Raw genomic sequence first — 20,322 nt, forward strand, 5'->3', positions numbered from 1 at the left:
ATGGGATTTAAGTGGAGTCCTACAGCTATGTGGGGTAGAAAGCACGAGAATTCAGAGGCAAAGCACATAGGAGACAAAACTCTAAACTCCAGAACTTGAAATATTGAGAAGGAAAGGAAAGATTTGGATTTTTTTGGACTGGGCTAAGTGGCTTTATTAAAGAAAGCCAGGATTACAAAGGATTTTAGAGTGCTGCTTGCCTATGAATGTTTATTTTTTGGAGAAAAATGTGATTTATTGTTTCTAAGGGGAAAATATCAATATAAAAGTTTCACTAGGATACTGACACATCCAATAATGCCCATGAAATAATGTTTTGATTAGACAAGTGAAAAACAATCCAAAGTAAATCTATGTGTTGAAACAATTGCGGATCTCTAGTTTCATGGAGGGGTGGGACCAGAGAGAGACCTAGTCATCCCCAAAATGCTTGAGCTGATAAAGCCAACCTCAGTTGTAGCAGTTCTTCTTCAGATATTAAACAAACAGAAAAGCATATTTTTTTCAGCTATCTTTCAAGAACACTGGCCAAAGATAGCATGTGAAAGATTGGCAGAGATATTTGGATAACATAAGGCGTGCATGCAAAGTTGGGACCAATCTTTGTTGGAGGATTAAAGAAAACAAAATCTGAAAATGGTGCACCATACCCACATATCTTGGCCTGGGATAGACTTTTTAAAAAGTGTACTTTATTCATTACACTCTTTATTATATACGGCTATGGGCGTAGAGTAAAATTTTTTTTATGTGAAGTCTTTAAAGAATAGATTGAAATTAAATACATGGCGGATTTTCCTTTTAAGGTAATAATGTGTGTATATATACATTTCTTTTTCTTTTTCAAGCTAGACTTTAAACATTAAATGCCACACGTTTTCATGGCCTGTCTTTATAATATCTACGGTCAAATTAGCAAACTTGGTGGGAAAAGATCAGGGAAGCAAACAGAAGCTAAGTTTATCCTTTGAAGAAGTGATTAAAAAGGGTAGATAGAGCTTCCCTGGTGGCGCAGTGGTTGAGAGTCCGCCTGCCGATGCAGGGGACGTGGGTTTGTGCCCCGGTCCGGGAGGATCCCACATGCCGTGGAGGGGCTGGGCCCGTGAGCCATGGCCGCTGAGCCTGCGCGTCCAGAGCCTGTGCTCCGCAACGGGAGAGGCCACAACAGTGAGAGGCCCGCGTACCGCAAAAAAAATAATAATAATAATAAAATTTTTTAAAAAAGGTAGATAATCATTATCAAAAATTTGCTGTTAGGAATAAATTTTCTATGTTCTTTCTTATCACAAAAGTGCTTTCCTATCACAAAAGTGCTTTCCATCTTTTTAGTTTGTCTTCCGTTTTCTACTTTGCCATCATTGTCCAGCTAAGGAGCCATGGGCCTTGGGTTTTCTTATCTGGTTAGGTGAAAAAAATAATTGCTAAATTATCCTTTATCTAAGTAAGACCAGGCCAACGTGGGCAACATGAAGGATAGTGGATTCCATCCAGTCCTCCAGATAGCTGTGAGCAGGACATCCAAGGGCCCTTCTCCAGTGTGCCAATTTTGGTTGGGTCTCTTGCTGATGAATACTTGGTAACCAAGAGTAAGCTACCAATTCTATTTACCTGAGTCTTGCTTGGAAGTATCTCCTTTTAACATGTACTTTTAAGCCTTTCTATGTCACTACTGCCTATTATTATTTCTTTAGTAGAGACTACCATATCCTTTATATATTGGTAGAGATCATGATCACATTTCAGTGGGTTTCTTTGTCAATGTACACAAGTCCTCTTCTGGCAAAGACTCAAGTAGGAGTCCCTGACCTCCTTCTCCCCACTGATAACCGAGGTAGCCTCTACGGAAACGTTTTCAAAACCATTCATGTCAGCAATACACCTTTCATGCATATAATCTGACAGCGCTGTGCAAACAGACAGATAAAAACAGCACAAAACAGCTGGGAGCATGGCAGAGAAAAGGAATGTGTAACACGTGGCTTTGGAAAATTTTAGTAGGGGAGCAGCCCGGTGTGTATGAGATGTGGAGGGAGTTGTCAGTGATGGTGAACATAACCACCTGGAGATGAATGGCTGTGTAAGCTCACACTCATGGAAAATGGAGAGGCCTGTAGGGGAGTGCCTGGCAGGGGATCTAGGGAGAGCAGGGCAGTACCATGCAGTGCCCTGGATGTGAGCAGAGAAATCAAGTCAATACTTTACCAATAGCAGTGAGGCTTCTTAAGTACAGATGTTATGTGGGGAAAACTGTGAAAACACCCTGAAATATATCCAGATTGGGGAGTGATTAGCATGCGTAACTATTTCTTCCAAGCCCATAACTGCATGTTTAGTAGGAAGCAACATTTTAAACCAGTCTTCCCCCACCCTCCAAAAATGGGACCAAGCAATGCACACTCTCAAGTACAGGGAAGCCATGTCAACATCCCACCAATGCCACCAAATCCTAAAATAGATAATGCTCAAGTCTTAAAAATGGTTGGTTCTGCCATCATAGTGCAGATATCACAGAAGGCAATGGCCTGACCATATAGAAAGCTGTGGGTTATCATCTGATGGAAACCAGCTATTTTTTTAACTTGGTATCCCATTTTTCTATCTATGCTCCCTTTAGTGTACAAATCTGCTCTGACTTATAATGGGGTTATGTCCTGATAAACCCATCTAAATTGAAAATATCATAAATCAAAAATGCATTTAATATACTTAACTTACCAAACATCATAGCTTAGTCTCACGTACCCTAAATGTGCTCAGAACACTTACATTAGCATACAGTTGGGCAACAACTAACAAAAAGCCTATTTTATAATAAAGCATTGCATATCTCATGTAACTTATTGAATATGGTACTGAATGTGCAGAATGGTTGTCTGGGTACAGAGAGTGGTTGTAAATTTATCAGTTGTTTACCCTGGTGACTGCGTGGCTCCCTGCCAATGCGCAGCAGCATGAGAGCATACAGTACCACAGATCGCTAGCCTGGGAAAAGATCAAAATTTAAAGTATGTTTGCTACTGAATGTGTATCACTTTTGCACCATCGTAAAGTAGAAAAATTGTAAATAGGACTATTATAAGTCAGAGACTGTCTGTATTCTTACACCTCACACAATCATCAGAAAAAGTGGAGTGCATGTGAAATTGGGTGAAGCACAAGTAATTAATTAAAAGAATGGACTTGAGGATATGGGGAGGGGGAAGGGTAAGCTGTGACAAAGTGAGAGAGTGGCATGGACATATATACACTACCAAATGTAAAATAGATAGCTAGTGGGAAGCAGCCACATAGCACAGGGAGATCAGCTCGGTGCTTTGTGACCACCTAGAGGGGTGGGATAGGGAGGGTGGGAGGGAGGGAGATGCAAGAGGTAAGAGATATGGGGACATATGTATATGTATAACTGATTCACTTATAAAGCAGAAACTAACACACCATTGTAAAGCAATTATACTCCAATAAAGATGTAAAAATAAAATAAAATAAAATAAATAGCTTAAGCAATCTCGTTTAACTCCTGATCAATGAAAGCAGGAAACGCTGATACAGAGAAAGCTTCCTTAACAGGAGAAAGTGAAATTGTGGTAATAAATTCTCTGCCTAAACTCCACCTCATTCTCATTTCTCTTCGGCTTGCCCTGAAGCTACATGACTGAGGAACTGCCTTGCAGCACTGTTTTCTACTAAGAGCAAGACTAGCTGCACATGTAACAATGCCTACATGTCAGCTAGACGGCCAGATGGGAGGGCTCCGGGATTAACCTCACTGACTCTTCTGAAACGAAACTGTGTGAACCAGCAAGATCATCCCACCACTTTTACCCAGGCCTCTCCCCAATCCTCTGTGAATCGATAAAGGTACAAGGACTTGCCAAGTCACTTATTCAGTATCAATAAGCAATCATTCAATCATTCCTCCCAGAACTATTAACTGATAACCTACTATGTGCCAGGTGCTCTTCCAGACATTTGTGTCTTTAACAAGTTAACAAGTTAAAGACACAAATCACTGTCCTCATTGTGCTCAACCTCGTCATGCTTATATTCAGCTGGAGAACAGAGACAATAAGCAAGACAAATAGGTAAAATACTTAGTATGCTAGGTGGTGACAAGTGCTAAGGAGGAAATATAGTGGGGAAGGGGGACAGAAATATTGGGGAGCATAAGCTGCTGTTGAAATGAGGTGGCCATGGAGGGCCTTACTGAGAAGGTGACATTTCAGGAGAGACCTGAAGGAAGTGAAGGAGCTGACATGTTGATATCTGTGGGGAGAACACTGTGGAAGAGGGAATGGCTAGTGCAAAGGTCCTGAGGCAGGAGCATTCCTGGGTTGTTTTCCTGAGGGCGAGGGGGAAAACAGCAGGAGCTGAGCTCAGAGAGGCAATGCTGGGCTGAGGTACAGAGGGCCTAATGGGGGTCTGGCTCTTACTCGGAGTGAACTGGTAGACGATTAGGGGTTTTTGAGCAGAATGATTTAATTTATGTGTTAACAGGATCACCCCACTGCCGTCATGAGAACTGACTAAATGGTGGTGGGGCGTGGGTTGTCAGGAGGGATAAGATAGAAGGAGAGGCCGGTTAAAAAAAAATAATCCAGAGGGAGATGGTGGTGACTTCGGCCTGGGAGTGGTGCAGGTGGTGAGAAGTGGCTGCATTCTTTATACACGTGGAAGCTAGAGCCACCAGGGTTTGCTGATGGAGCAGGTGTCAGATATGACCAAAAGGAGTCAAGAATGATGCTGGAATTTTTGCTCAGAGCAATTCTTTCTTCCCTGTTCCTGGTACTGACATCTTTAGCTCAGCATTTTAACACTGAATTGTACCTCTTTATGTTGCTGTCTTTCCCCACTACTCTTGAGTTTCATTTTTAGGGATTTTGTTCTGTTCCTACTAGTTTCTCTCCCATTGTGCACAACACAGTGTTTGTAACAAAAGAGGCCCTCAAGGACTGTTTATCAAATAAAATGGCCTTATAGATATTGCAGGATGTAGATGCAAATATGTCTGCAGACTCAAAATCTAAAAGAAATAAATTTAGGCCTAAAATAAGTCAGTTAGGGGATATGCTTAAAGTTTTGATGAAAAAAATGATATGTGAGCTATTACATTTCTTCAGACAATTATGGCTGAAAGATAGCTATATAATACTCTCTGGTATATAGCAGAGATTATCCACTAAATATATATCTTTAAATTATTTGAATTTATCTTAAAAATCTATTTACCCATCTAATTGGATACTTTCATAATGCCAGAATAAAAATGGATTAATGATCTCTTCTAGGAATTAGATTGTATCCAGAAGCAAAGGAAATATAAAGAAATGGGCAGGTTACTTTCAGGATTAATTCTGGGTTAGTTTCACAGAATTAAGGCTTAAGATATCACCCTCTATTTCACAGACCATGTTGTTTTTTAAAAAACATGCCAACTCTCCCGCCCCAGCCCAAAAGTACTAAAATAGAAAGATAACCAAGGTGATAAGTTTAGAAGAGATTTTTGCTTATTTGTTTTATCTTTTTGGTAATTCAGTACTTTGTCCTTCTAACTATATTTTCTAGGCTGAGAGGCAGAGGAGTTCTGGGGAGAGAACAAAGCAGTGGAATAATTTTGGAAATCTAATAAATGGTCAAAATTAAAAGTTATTGATATGATTATTGTTAAGATTCACTAAGAAAAATATCTAAGTGGTCTGTAAACCATATGGTACCAATTATTGTCAGACAAATACGATTATGGGTTCAAAAGTCACCAAAGACATATCTTGTATATTGCAGCTAATAAGAATGGCAGGACATTCTCATCGAGAGATCTTTCCCTTTTGGCTGACTAGCTCATTGATATGGAATTGCTGAAAGATGGTAATAGAATTATCCTCTGAGGACACTGCAGAATTACCCAGCAGCTGTCTCTTTCTTCTTACCACCTAATTTATAAGGGAAAACTGTACGGGCTGAAATACATATTTCTTCATCAGATGATTCCAGTATAGAAACATCACAAACTGATGTTTTCTCTTTGTCCAAGGATGAAAAGTCAACAAACTTAGCTGTATTTGACCCGACTTGTCAAGCTTGAAGTTATTAAGTAGTAACAGCAAAAAGGTAAAAAGAAGGCAGAACACACGGTGTTAATGTATTGAACAGTATATATGTTCCTTATTCTCCTTACCCATCTCAGTGGACTCATTATTCATATGTCTGCCGCATCTTTTGGGTCCACAAGTGCTTTTCTGGGCTCAACCATAACGGACCACCTTTCCCAGTCATGTGACCAGTGTTTGGGCAGCAGCCAGCATCCTTCCAGGTCCCAGAACATGACTGACCCCAGTCATCAACCAAGCCCTGTTCCTGTCTCATTTGGCACTGCTGCTTCCCAAGGACAATTTCATCCCGGGAACAGGAATCCCAGCTCTTCTGATATTGCGTCTTCTGGTTACAATAAAAGATGTACCAGTTCAGAGCAGGAAGGACAGTGGAGGACAGTAGGCTGAGGATGGCACAGAGCACGGCACAGACATATTTTCTCTGTGCCAGATGATTTGGCATCACTGCAATCCTATGCTTGAGTACTTTAGTACAGAATCCATAAATTTCCAGTACATTAAAAATTTTAATTATTTGTATGCATTTAGTCTAACATATTTTTGTTTTGGATTAGCACAAAGCAGTAATAATCCACTTTCAACTGTTTTACTTAATGCCCTCATCTATGGGTAAATGGATTACCATAAGTATATAATTATTTTTTTAAATGATTCTTGTAAAGATCTTGGAAATGATACCCAGAGGAGAAACAAACTATAGTTGGAAAAACATTAGTGTTAATACATGTAATTCTGTTTAAGAATACTCATTCGAACAAGGCATTCTCCCCCCGCTCCAATTTATAAATTCAAAAATTTGGCAAAAAAGGGGGAGGTTTGGGGTGGTGTGGCTTACTATGCCTCCCTCCTTTTTCTCTTGGCCTCGCACCATTCTCTAGTTCCAGAAAGAACCAACTACGAAAGACAAAGTTGTTACTATTTGATGGAGAAACGGAAAACTTTCAGGAATGTGGTGTCCTTTATTCAGTTATCACAGGGTACCTGCTCAAATGTATCTTCTCAGAAAAAGATACAAACAGAACCACAGCCAAAGACACAGGCCACTTGGGTGAATTATGATCCACACAGCTGAGGGCTCTGTCTCTGGGAAAAGGGATCTAGCATGATTTGGGGACAATTTGATAGTGTCCCATCATTAGCTTTGAGATGCCAGAACCATTTCATTTCCCATGTTCAGCTATTAAGGATCTCGTCTTATTTTTTTCACCCCTAAGTTCATACAAATGATTTCTATTGATATTTTCAATGAGAACTAAGTTTAAGTTCTATAAATAATCAAAACATATATTGTCAGCCATGAAAAGTTCCTCACATATCATAGACTACTTAGATTGTCCATAAAAATATTTTATTTAAAAAATTATTGAGCTATAATTGAAATATACTAAACTTTGTATACTAAAAGTGCTCAATGTGATTAACTTTGACATAGGTATACACTCTCCATACTGTCATCCCAATCAATAAAACAAATATTTCCATCACCCTGAAAGTGTCCTTGTGTCCCTTGGTAATCCCTCCTTCCCTCCATTCTCTTTCCCAGGCAGCGAGTGTTCTCCTTTCTGTCAGTATAGATTACACTGCATTTTCTAGAATTTCACAGCAAGGGATTCACACACAATATGTGCTCTTTTTTCCCCTGGTTTCCCTCACTCAAAAGCTCTCTCCAGTCTTCATGAGATTCTTCCCGTTTGGCTGAGGTTCAGTAGAGAGTATTGTGATATTTCCATGACCGTGTTTACCAAAGCGTGGCCTGAGGACTAGCTGCTTTCTGATCATCCAGGTACTGGCTAAAACATGCTGATTCACCTCTCCCCAGATCTCTGACATCAGATAACCAGTAGCTTCAGCATAATCAAGTATGAGAACGAGCAGTTTTAGTCGAACCTCTTAGGGAACAACGATTCCTGTCCCTTGGTCCAACTAGCTGCTCTTCTAATGTCTTTCTACTGTTTTCTATAACTCGGGCAAGTCTTAGTCCTTTATGCTACAGCAGGACTAAATATCTTTAGGAAACAAGCTGCAGTAGTTTTCCTAGATCCCTCTGGACCACACATTTAGAAGTGTGGTTTGGATGGCTTTTCCATCAAGTACCCGCATTGGGAACTTTCCTCCCTTTGCTGCTTTGTTATCCATTTATAAAGTCCACCTTCAGGGCCAGGACTTGGGTGAAGAGTGAAGCACTGGCCTCAGGTGCAAAATTTAAAGAGGTGCCCCAAACCTCAGTAATCCAGATGAACACTATTTTTTCAAAAATCAAAATTAAGGTAAAAAAAAAAAAATCCATGATGAGCAAAATACCAAAATTTTAAATAAGGTCAGGACCAGTAACATTTGCCATGCTGAGCCTGAGTCAGAACGAAAAGATCAGTTAACAGTGATCCTATCTTTTAAAAATTATTATTATTTACATTTTACACCCAAGGTGAGTGCCTTACTTGCCTCACCCTCATCCTGGCCCTGGTCCACTTCCACTTGCTATGTTTCTCTGTCTGACAGGCTGTTTGCCATCCTGAAATCATCATCAGTGTTAGTTCTGGCCAAGCGTTTAGAAAGTGCCATGGACGAGAACTACTTCAAAATACTTTATTGAGGCACATTAGTTGTTTCTTGCTTTTTTCCCATGCCATTAACTACAAGTTCAGCCAATCCCAAAGACATAAACACTGGTCACCCACAGTCCTGAATTTTTTAAAGGGCCTCAACCAAGCATTCAAGATGAGATGTATTCATGCTGTATCTGATTACATGTGCCTTCAACGTGAAACTAGAGCTGTCTTATCTAAACAGATACACAGAAACCATGGCTCTGATTGATGTTATCATTTAAAACATGTAGTGTACTTCTCATTGGATGTAAAAACACTTGAGAAAAATCAGTGTGTAAGAGTAATCTATATAATAAGAGTTCCAACTGCACTGAAAATATGCCTAGAAACTCTTTGGCGTGAGGGTAAATACAGTGATTCTGCATGCTTACGTAAAATTGGGGGGAGAAAACATGCCATAGAGAGTACCCAAGCATCCCACTCACTCTCAGAAAGTTTGCTGGGTTGTAACATTTTTACTGGAAATGAAAGGACTCATGTTTAGTCACTCATGGATGCATACAGAGAATTAAGTCATTTGCTACGTATTAAAGAACTCAAGAGGAACAATGGAATATAAGTTGGAGCTGGTGATAGATGGTGAACGCTGGTCTTCCATGTCCACACAGAATAGTGTAAGAATTAGACTGGACGGGGAATCAATGTAAAGTAAGCTGGCCATCAATCATCATCATCAGCCACAGAAGCCTGGGGGGAAGGGAAGAAGCAGGCTTTGGAGCCAGACAGAACTACCAGGAAAAGTTCAGTCCCACTCTCTCCTAGCCATCTGACCTTGGCCCCTTTCTGTACCTGCTTGCTCAACTGTGAAATGAGCCTAGTTTACAGGGTCACCACAAGAACGACGTGGCAACAAGATACGCAGAGCCATGAGCACAGGCCCGGCTCATGGGGAGCCCTGATTAAACTGTAGCTGCTGTTATCACCACCTCCAGCCCCATAGGCTTTATGTGTTTGAAGGTTATGTGACCCCGAGACACAGCAATGGTGAAGGTTTTCAAGGAAAGTGAACAATAAAATGGGTAATTATTTATGTGTGGTGTGACTGTAGGATGGCAGCAGAGGGGCCCAGGTATTCTGTTGAGGGCAGAGCCCATCCTACATGCCTACATTTTCAGTGCCAGGTACCTAAGTGTACACACTTCCTTCTTTTAATAGTTCTAGGGGAAAACTCTTGAGTGATATCCCTTTAAAAAGAAGCTATTTTTTTTTCTTGCCAAAAAAGAGCAGCTGATCACAGTCATGGCTACTATGTACAGTTTTGTTCTTGACATTTTAAAAGATCCAGGAAAGAGCTTCAAAAGTTCATGCGAAAATGGATAGAAAGTAGGTGGTAGGAAGAAGAAAGGCTACTAAAAGTTGGAGTCATTTGCTCCAGACAAAAGAGGGTTTGAAGTATTTCAAATGTTAGGTAAGTGTCAGGATGCTAATGCCACTCTGCTGCCTTTCATGTCCATCGAACAGAAGGACTCCTGTCACTACTTTTTCTTGGATGGATGATCTCCCTTTCTGGAGAAAAGGGGTTGACCAGATGACTTTTTGAGATCTCTTCTCATTCTAAGCCACCACACAAATATGGAAGAGCAAATGGACACCCAGCTCATCAATGTGGGGTGGTGGTTTCAGTTGCATTCTGTTTAAAATGAGGTCAAGGTAGCTTGTCGCAATAGAAAGAGTGGGAGCCTGGAGTCAGGAAGAGCTGGGTTTGAATCTGTTTTTGAAACTCACTATTGGGCAGGTTATGGTAGTAAAAGAACTCAACTCTCTACTCAACTGCGGCATGGAGATAATCTCTGCCTCCTAGGGTTCCTGGAAAGATTAACTAAACTAGTGTTGGCAAAGCATCTAATATTTTGATTGACACACTGTAGGGCTTTGATGAATTGGAGCTATTAATCTAGTTGGCTAAAAAAATGGGTTGAATAATTACCTTTAAATTATAACAAGAGCTTTGACATTCTGGTTGTAGTTATACCACATGAGGAAAATTGAAAATTCAAGTCAGCACACTGGCACCACCCTGGCCCACCCTGCAACCTAGAACGTGCCTGTGCCAAAGAAGGTTTGAGGCGGTAACTTGTTAACTAGCTTGGTGCTAAGGAGCTGAGGAAACTGAAGGTGAGGTCTAAGGCATCTTGGTATGAATCTGGTTTCTCTCACTGTCACCAAAAGAATCAAATGAATTATTTTAAAAAGGTTCCAAATACATTTCTGCATCTCAGGAATATATCACATCTCACTGACTTGTAATTCATACCAAGTATAGTAAAAACATCAGTGAAAAAACAGGTTTGCAAACCAAACTGAATGTCCGAAACTTAATTATGATTTTTCTCCGTAACGAATGATAGGGAGCTAAAAATGGAAGTGATACAGAAATTAAACAGGTCTCGCACAGCAATGAGATCCAGTGGTTGGAGCCCTATACTGAGTAAAAGAAACTTCTACGACTACCAGACTTTGCCATACACTGTAACTTTTTGGTGCTACAGCAATGCGGTCTGACATATTTAGCGTTTATAGACAGAGGCTGGAATCCGAGACAGAACAGCCCTGGTTTTCGTTCTTTACCCGTGGTGGGGTCTGTGGCAGGAAGCCTGGAGGCTGCGGAGAATCAGAAAAGACAGAGGAAATGCAAGGCCAGACATGCACATAAAGTGAGGCCCACAGAGAGCTCGGTCAGAAACACGGGAGGGCTTCCTGAGCCCCTCTGTGTTGCTTAGGGAGTCAGACTTGGCTTGGAAAGCGCGTCCTGTTTCCACCAAAGGGGCGGGGGATGGCTACAGTTGACAGAGCCAAACACTGTCAGAGCCAGAACACTGCACTTTGAACTGATAGAGTCACATGAGAGACCAGCTTATTTCTGTTGGGAGGGACCAAGCACAGGCATGACATACATCATGATGGAGCTGGATGAGGCCCAGTGTAGATGCCTGTCAGTATCAGACCTATGAAGGTCGCTGTGCCATTAAATCAGCCCTAAGCAGGAACCTCCCATGATAATGAAGCAGCCTTTCTATCACCACAAAACAAGTTTTACATGGTGGAACCAAGTTAAACTTCATCATCCCAAATGCATAAATTTCAAGTGGCAATAAACCACTGAGCTGTTGAGACAGCATGTAGAAGCTAAACCCAATACCTCAGTAAGCTCATCTCTATTCACCACACCTGTTTAGAAGTTGGGGTACAAACAGTCCTTTGAAATCTATTGTGCTGTCCTTACTTTGATTCCAGTCCACATTTTATTATGCTTCCTTAAAACCACAGGTATTACAAAATCTGACTGCATAGTACTTACAAGCAGGTTCACTGATTCTTATTTTTGTGCGTGTGTAATGATGAGACAACGGAAAAAAACCCAAATGGCAACTAAGATAAGAATCAAGAACATCATGGAAAGGGAAAAAAAAAAACAACCAGGAAACTCAAGAAGAAACATATCTGTAATGCTGGATATTAAGTTCAACAGTTCTCGTTGTTCAAGGGGACATTAAAATCACAGTCTTACTTCTACATGCCTCTTTGTGAGACCCCCTTGAACAAACTGGCCTAAATTGCAGATTCTTTCAGTGTGTGAACGACTTCTCAGGACTAGGGCAAACCCTTTCAGCAGTTTATTCAGTATTTTAGACCACTTGGATAAATGCCAATAGAAGTTCAGAGGCTTAAGAGGGCCACTGGCTTGAAGAAAAGAGAGGTCCTTTCAGAAAAGCTTATTTCAATACAAAGGAGTAACTCGTTTGGAGTATATAATCCAATCCTGTGAGGTAGCATGATGTTTGACGTTAACAGAGACCTAAAGTCTAAACTTTCTAAACTTAAAAGGAAATGTCTTCATTTACAATTAAGGGGTAAGGAAATCTCCTCCTTATCTGGATTTTGATAGTTATAACAGATTCACTGAGATGGACTTTAAGACAGCTGGAGTCCCGGAGACTCCTTTGGAGTTATGGTGACAAAGAGAAGTTGCTAAATATTTTATGGTACTTTGACCTTGTTCCCACTCATATTAATGTCCTAGATTTATCTTCCCTTTACTGGATTCTTCCTCCTCCTCCTTTTTTTCTTTTAAATGAAAAGTAGACATTAATGCTTCAGTTCATTTTGGAAATGTGCCTTTGTGAAGGACTTCAGAGATATTTTTCTTTCTTTTTTAAAAATGACCTTCAAATAAAAATAATCGACTTTTCAGACAACAAAGCCCAAAGCAAGTAACATCAGACTGCAGTATGGTCACAAAAAGACCAAAGAGACCTTTTGAAGTGGGGTGGCCAAGTGCTAAAAAAACTTAAAACATTCTAAGAGAAGGTAAATTAAGTATTATTCAGGAAGACAACAATCAAAGCAGCCCAAGGTTGGAGAGCACAACAGAATCCACATCCAGCAAACGTCCAGTTTAACTAGCACTGGTTGTTTTAAATAAAGTACTTCCTGGGAGGAACCAAGTGGCCACGCAGAGTGCTTTTCTTGACATCAGGAAACAATGCTGTTTTGGGTTGTTCTTTTTTTTTTTTTGTCTTCTCTTTTCTTAGACACATTGCAGAACCCAACATATCTCAAGGCCATATTATGTGGTTTGTGTTGATTTACGAAGCAGAGATGGGTTTGGGAAAGGAAATTGTACTGAAGTTGAACTGAACTGCACTAGTCTTGGTTTACCTGCCATATGCAAAACGCCTGTCTTTGTGGTGATCGCCAAAAGTATCCCAAAGCCTGAGAGAAACGCTCACTTCATCAACGACATCCCGGGAACGCTCCAAGACCTGCAGGAGAGACAGCACCCACGCTCACCATCAGTCAGAGGCTCCCCCTCAGAGCCCCCGAGACGCACTTGCATTTAGTCTTCTCCTTCTATCTAACAGGACTTAGCTAAGTCCTGATTCTCTTCCTGGAACCACGTGCCTCAAAAGCCCTCCCTCAGGATACCATAGCCATACTCCAAAGTCGGCCTTCTGGCTTTTGTTTTCTCTTGTGACACTAAAAAGGTGAGTTTTGTCTCGAATATACAAGTTAACCCCTTCCCCTGCTTTTTAAAAATCAGACTGGCTGTATTCAATAGCCTGTGGTAAACTGTAATGGAAAAGAATATAAAAGAATGTATACACAGGTATACCTGAATCACTCTGCTATACAGCAGAAACTAACACAACATTGTAAAGCAACTATACTTCAATAAAAAAAAATCAAGTAAACAGAAATCCAAAAAAATAAACAAATAAAAATCAGATTGGCAACAGCAATGATGTACCCGTAGGATTCTAAAGAAACGCCGTCTGTCTTACCTCCTGGCAGACCCGGTACTGGTCAATGGCCCACACTGTGGGTATGTGGGTGGCCAGCAGCTGGTACTGTGTCAGCGTTGTATTACACGCTCTGGCGCAGATCAAGCGCGTCTTCCCCACGGCGTTGTCTCCCACGACCACGCACTTGATGGTTTCCACGTTGGGTCTTTCGTAGTCCATGTCAGTGTCCATTTATAAAACTCTAGAAGAAGAGAGCGGACACCACATTCAAGACACTGGTGCTTTCCAGAGCAGTCAAAGATGGGAGGGGGCCAGGTGGTTTTCCCTTGGTCCAGGCACTTCTTTGGAGGTACCCAGGCAGAAGCTAGAAGTTTGGAAGTTCCTACTAAGCCAAACTGAAACTCAACTTTTCTTTTTATATCTCACACAAGTACAAAAACACCGGATTGTTATTTTGACCCCAAACGGTTGATTCCGGTTAACATGTTATTTTCTCCTTGGTTTTCTCTAAACACAACCTGCCTACTGGAGCTCCATCCAGGCGAGTCAGGGCTGCTTGCACACATTTCTAGCTCACTAGCTACTCACGTCGACCTGCTAAGGAGACTGGGCACCTGCAGGTTTAAGCTTACACATTCGGGCATAAGCAGCCTTTGCAATATGAGTGTCCATTACAATCTTCCGGTGATCCAAGATCTCTCATTAAAAAGCAATTTCCTATAGGTTCTAAACTATCCTGGTGACTTAGGGGAGAATCCAAAGTGTTAGCAGAAAGGGACTACTTGACTTTAAAGAAGAGTGAACTGTAAGTGTGAGATTGGATACATTCTTATTATTTTAATTAATTAATTTATTTTGGCTGAGTTGGGTCTTCTGTTGCTGTGTGCCGGCTTTCTCTAGTTGCGGCGGGTGGGGTTGCTCTTCATTGCGGTGTGCAGGCTTCTCACTGCAGTGGCTTCTTGTTGCGGAGCACGGGCTCTAGGCGTGCGGGCTTCAGTAGTTGTGGCGCACGGGCTTAGTTGCTCCGCGGCATGTGGGATCTTCCCGGACTAGGGATTGAACCCGTGTCCCCTGCATTGGCAGGCGGATTCTTAACCACTGCGCCACCAGGGAAGTCCCTTGATACATTATTTAAATTAATTTATCCTTATATTCATTCATTAATTTTTATTAATCAAATTCATTAAAAGATATTCTTAAGAGGAGCACTATTAAGAAAGATTTTGAAAAAAATTCCCTTCCTCTCTGTTTTCAGAGAAGAAATCTGGAGCATGTGGTAGAGAATGATTTTAACAGAATGAGGAGCTACTTTGGAATCTTCCTGAAACTATAACAAAGGTTAAAAGAGCGTTGCTGGGTGAGGGGTGAAGAGGCAGAAGAAAGCTGCTGGCAGCTCTGCTTCCCCAAAACAGGAACCCCACAAGCTGCAGAGCGGACTGCTTCCCGGTAGCAGCTGGATGGGTGGCCAACCATGCAAGATTTTAAGATTTTAATGTATTATGATTGCTCTTCTGAGGAAGTCTATTGTTAAACTGAGAAAACTGTTTTCTTAAAAAGAGTCCATAATGGTCTTAACAGCCATGGTAAAAAAAAAAAAAAAAAAAAAAGCTCAGAGTAGGGCGTAATACATAATTGGGAATCAAAACATGTTTAAAAAAATTTTTTTAATAAATTTATTTATTTATTTTTGGCTGCGTTGGGTCTTTGCTGCTGTACGCAGGCTTTCTCTAGTTGCAGCAAATGGGGGCTACTCTTCCTTGCAGTGAGCAGGCTTCTCACTGCGGTGGCCTCTCTTGTTGCGGAGCATGGGCTCTAGGCACGTGGGCTTCAGTAGCTGCGGCGTGCGGGCTCAGTAGTTGTGGCTCGTGGGCTCTAGAGCGCAGGCTCAGCAGTTGTGGCGCACGGGCTTAGTTGCTCTGTGGCATGTGGGATTTTCCTGGACTAGGGCTCGAACCCATCTCCCCTGAGTTGGCAGGCGGATTCTTAACCACTGTGCCACCAGGCAAGTCCCTCAATACATGTTTAATTCAATTGGCTTAAGAAAAATGATAATTTGGATAATATGAGATTAAGGGTATAGAGGGAGAGATAGCAGAAGAATGTTAAAGAAGAATGCTTTTGCACAGTTAGGCCCATCTGAATGTGGATAACACCATCACAGGAGGTGTTAAACCCGAGGCTGGAGAACTATCTGGCAGGAATGGAGTGGAGTGATTCAAGGAACAGATGTGTGGTGAGGTTAAGATCTGATCCTACACCCATGAAGAGGCTTAAAATAGATACCTGTCCCCCACCTGGTAAATGCTGACTTTGAAGGTCTTGGGTGGGAAAAGAGTCTTTAAATATCTCCAATTCTGGTGATTAGCCAGGTGTGGTGATTCCAAAAATCAACCTCTTTAAAATCCAGCCTTAAAATTCTATGATTGTATTAGTTCTCAATTTAATAGTATAATGTGGCAAAAGCATTACTTTGGCAGTAGATGGGTGGTGCTTAAATTCTAGAACATTTGGCAATGTCTGGAGGCATTTTTTTTTGTGGTACGCGGGCCTCTCACTGTGTGGCCTCTCCCGCTGTGGAGCATAGGCTCCGGACGCGCAGGCTCAGCGGCCATGGCTCACGGGCCCAGCCACCCCACAGCATGTGGGATCTTCCCGGACCAGGGCACGAACCCGTGTCCCCTGCATCGGCAGGCGGACTCTCAACCACTGCGCCACCAGGGAAGCCCCAAAATTTCATACTTTTGAGTGAATTTTATCTTATTTTTTAGATAGATAAAAGTCAAAGAGAACCAATCCATAAAATCTGGGAGAATGTTTGGATTTAGTAAAGATTCAGACATGACACAAAAACTGTAACATTGGTTTTCTCGTTGGCTTGCAAACTTATTACTCTGATAGCATCCCCCCAAAGAGGAGTCCCCCAAATAATTTGAATAGTGGCAGCTCAGGTGGAATAGCTGTGTAGCTTTTACAGAAGATGACTTTGAGGGGGATAAAAGCCCTTCTGGTTTTATATTAAGGCCATGATTACAAAAATATCATCACTTTACTTATTTATAGACACATCTCATGCACAGTCCTAAAAAGAATTTCTGTATCAGAGGTGAGAATAACATCCGTTGGTCCTCTCATCTCTAGCAATCTGCGCAAAACTGAAGTGACTGCCAAAGGTGCTGAACTTTGTGCAAAGGTAACAGCATATAAGGGAAGTGAAAGGCAGGCAGAATTAAATTCTCATAGCCCGGATCATGCACTCTACATGGGGTACTTCCAGGAAGAGTTTGCTGGGTTTCCAAAATCCGAGGCTCCAAATCTTTCCTTTTGGGTAGAAATTTACTTAGTGGTACTCTAAAAAGTACTTTAAGAGTATGAAGTCACAGCCAAGGATGTAAACTCATGCTATTTTTGTACTGTAAACCAATTATTCATCTGTTACACATAAACAAGTAAATATTATATTATGGTCTAATTATAAAAATATGCAACTGTATCCTTCTTTGCTTGTTATGGGCTCAAATTTATCCATATCTAGCACTCTTATGGTTGAATGCATGCTTACGACCATCTGGATAATGACTCTCTGGTTTCTGATTTTTATTTATCCGGAAAAGACAGTAATAAATATTCCTTTAACATTGTTAATAAATTTCACCACCATAAATCCTGCTGATCTATGAAGATACCCTTTTGCCTTTAGATCCATATCTGGGGAGACAAGGAAGGTATAAAAGGGAAAGAATAGCTAGGCAGAACTGATACTGGTAACCTGATACTGTGGCAGCTCTGTAATGTCACTCAAAACCGACTTGAACTTTATTTCATACTTTCACTGAATCTTCAGGACATGGATGCTGATAGTTAAAATGCTACCTGAAAAATCTACTTGTACACTCTCTGGAAGTCAGAAGTTTATTTAAAAACAAGTAAGTGATAAAAATAAGAAATGAAAGAGGAGAAATAATATCTGATACTGCAGAAATAAAAAAAAAACATAAGAGAATACTATGCCAACAAATTGGGGAAACCTAGAAGAAACTGACAAGTTTATAGAAACATACAGCTCACCAAAACTTAATCAAGAAGATATAGATAATCTGAACAGACCAACCACTAAAAATGAAATAGAATCTATAATAAAAGAAAAAATTCCTTGCAAACAAAAGTCCAGGATGGGATGGCTTCTCTGAAGAATTCTACCAAACATATAAAGGAGAACTTATACCAATCCTTCTCAAACTCTTCCAAAAAACTGAAGAGGAGGGAACCCTCCCAAAGTCCTTCTATGAAGCCACCATCACCCTGATACCAAAACCAGACAAAGACACTACCAAAAAAATTATAGGCCAATATCCTTGATGAATATAGATGTAACAATCTTCAACAAAATATTAGCAAATTGAACCCAACCACACATAAAAAGGATCATACACCATGATCAAGTTGGATTCATCCTAGGGTCACAAGGTTGGTTCACCATACATAAAATCAATGTGATATGCCATAATCAACAACAGAAAAGACAAAAACCACATGATCATCTCAACAGATGCAGAAAAAGCATCTGATAAAATTCTACATCCATTCATTATAAAAACTCTCAGCAAAGTGTGTATAGAGGGGACATATCTCAACATAATAAAAGCTATTTATGACAAACCCACAGTCAATATAATACTCAACGGTGAAAAGCTGAAAGCCTTCCCACTAAAATCTGCAACAAGACAAGGATGCCCAGTCTCACCACTTTTATTTAACATAGTATTGGAAGTCCAAGCTACAGCAATCAGACAAAAAAAAAAAAAAAAAAAAAAGAAATGTGTCCAAATTGAAAGGGAAGATGTAAAATTGTCTTTACATGCAGATAACATGGTATTTCTATATATGAAAACCCTAAAGACTACACACAAAAACTATTAGAAGTGATGAACGAATTCAGCAAGGCAGCAGGATACAAGATTAACATACAGAAATCTGTTGCATTTCTTGACACTAACAATGAAAATCAGAAAGAGAAAGTAAAAAAAAAAAATCCCTTTTAAAATCATGTACAAAAAAAAGATACATAGGAATAAACCTGACCAAGGAGGTGAAAGACTTATATACCGAGAACTATAAAACATTGATAAAGGAAATTGAACATGACTGAAAGAAATGGAAAGATATTCCATGCTCCTGGATTGAAAGAATTAATATATATATATATTTTTAGCTTCATTTTTTATTGGAGTATAATTGCTTTACAATGTGATGTTAGTTTCTTCTGTACAATGAAATGAATCAGCTATATACATACCTATATCCCCTCCCTCTTGCACCTCCTTCCCCACCTCCCATCCCACCCATCTAGTTCATCACAGAGCACCAAGCTGAGCTTCCTGTGCTTTATAGCATGTTCCCGCTAGCTATTTTACGCATGGTAGTATATATATGTCAATCCTAATCTCCCAACTCATCCCCCCTCCCCTTCCCTCCCTGTGTCCACCTGTCTGTTCTGTACACCTACGTCTCTATTCCTACCCTGCAAATAGGTTCACCTGTACCATTTTCTAGATTTCACATGTATGCGTTAATATACTATATTTGTTTTTCTCTTTCTGGCTTACTTCATTCTGTATGACAGACTCTGGGTCCATCCACATCTCTACAAATGACCCAATTTCGTTCCTTTTTACAGATGAGTAATATTCCATTGTGTATATGTATCACATCTTCTTTATCCATTCATCTGTTGTTGGACGTTTAGGTAGTTTCCATGTCCTGGCTCTTGTAAATAGTGCAGCAATGAACATTGGGGTACATGTGTCCTTTTGAATTATGGTTTTCTCAGGGTATATGCTCAGTAGTGGGATTGCTGGATCATATGGTGGTTGGCAGAATAAATATTGTTAAAATGGCCATACTACCCAAAGCAATCTACAAATTTAATGCAATCCATATCAAAATTTTCACAGAACTAGAACAAATAATCCTAAAATTTATATGGAGTCACAAAAGACCCAGAATTGCCAAAACAATCCTGAGGAAAAAGAACAAAGCTGGAGGCATAACCTTCTCAGACTTCAGAATCAAAGCAGCATGGTATTGGCACAAAACCAGACATATGGATCAATGGAACAGAATAGAGAGCCCAAAAATAAACCCACACACTTATGCTCAGTTAATCTATGACAAAGCAGGCAAGAATATACAATGGAGAAGAGACAGTGTCTTTGACAAGTGGTGTTGGGAAAGCTGGAGAGTCGCATGTAAATCAATGAAGTTAGAACACTCTCTCACATGGTACACAAAAATAAACTCAAAACGGCTTAAAGACTTAAATATAAGACATGACACCATAAAACTCCTAGGAGAGAACATAGGCAA

The 20,322-nt window shown here is 40.5% G+C and overlaps 1 protein-coding gene across 13 annotated transcripts in view; it reads right to left on the minus strand.

Moving 5' to 3' along the window:
• Positions 1-20,322, minus strand: part of RHOBTB1 (Rho related BTB domain containing 1) — a 70,562-nt gene that overhangs the window by 24,908 nt on the left and 25,332 nt on the right. For 11 of the 13 annotated variants that reach the window (XR_009533407.1, XM_060108724.1, XM_060108744.1 and 8 more), the window contains 2 exons: positions 13,999-14,200; positions 13,376-13,479 (listed from right to left, as the gene is read on the minus strand). The exons of 1 other annotated variant lie outside the window; for it this stretch is intronic. Coding sequence is in view for 11 of the 12 variants with exons in the window: in XM_060108724.1 (XP_059964707.1) it covers positions 13,376-13,479; positions 13,999-14,190 (296 nt within the window). In the remaining variant the exon portion in view is untranslated. Of the gene's footprint in view, positions 1-2,202; positions 2,261-13,375; positions 13,480-13,998; positions 14,201-20,322 lie in introns of those variants that run through there. One more of the 13 variants, XM_060108789.1, reaches the window with a different exon arrangement.

The sequence above is a fragment of the Mesoplodon densirostris genome, chromosome 1, assembly GCF_025265405.1.
Source record: "Mesoplodon densirostris isolate mMesDen1 chromosome 1, mMesDen1 primary haplotype, whole genome shotgun sequence".
In the NCBI taxonomy this organism is placed as follows: Eukaryota; Metazoa; Chordata; class Mammalia; order Artiodactyla; family Ziphiidae; genus Mesoplodon; species Mesoplodon densirostris.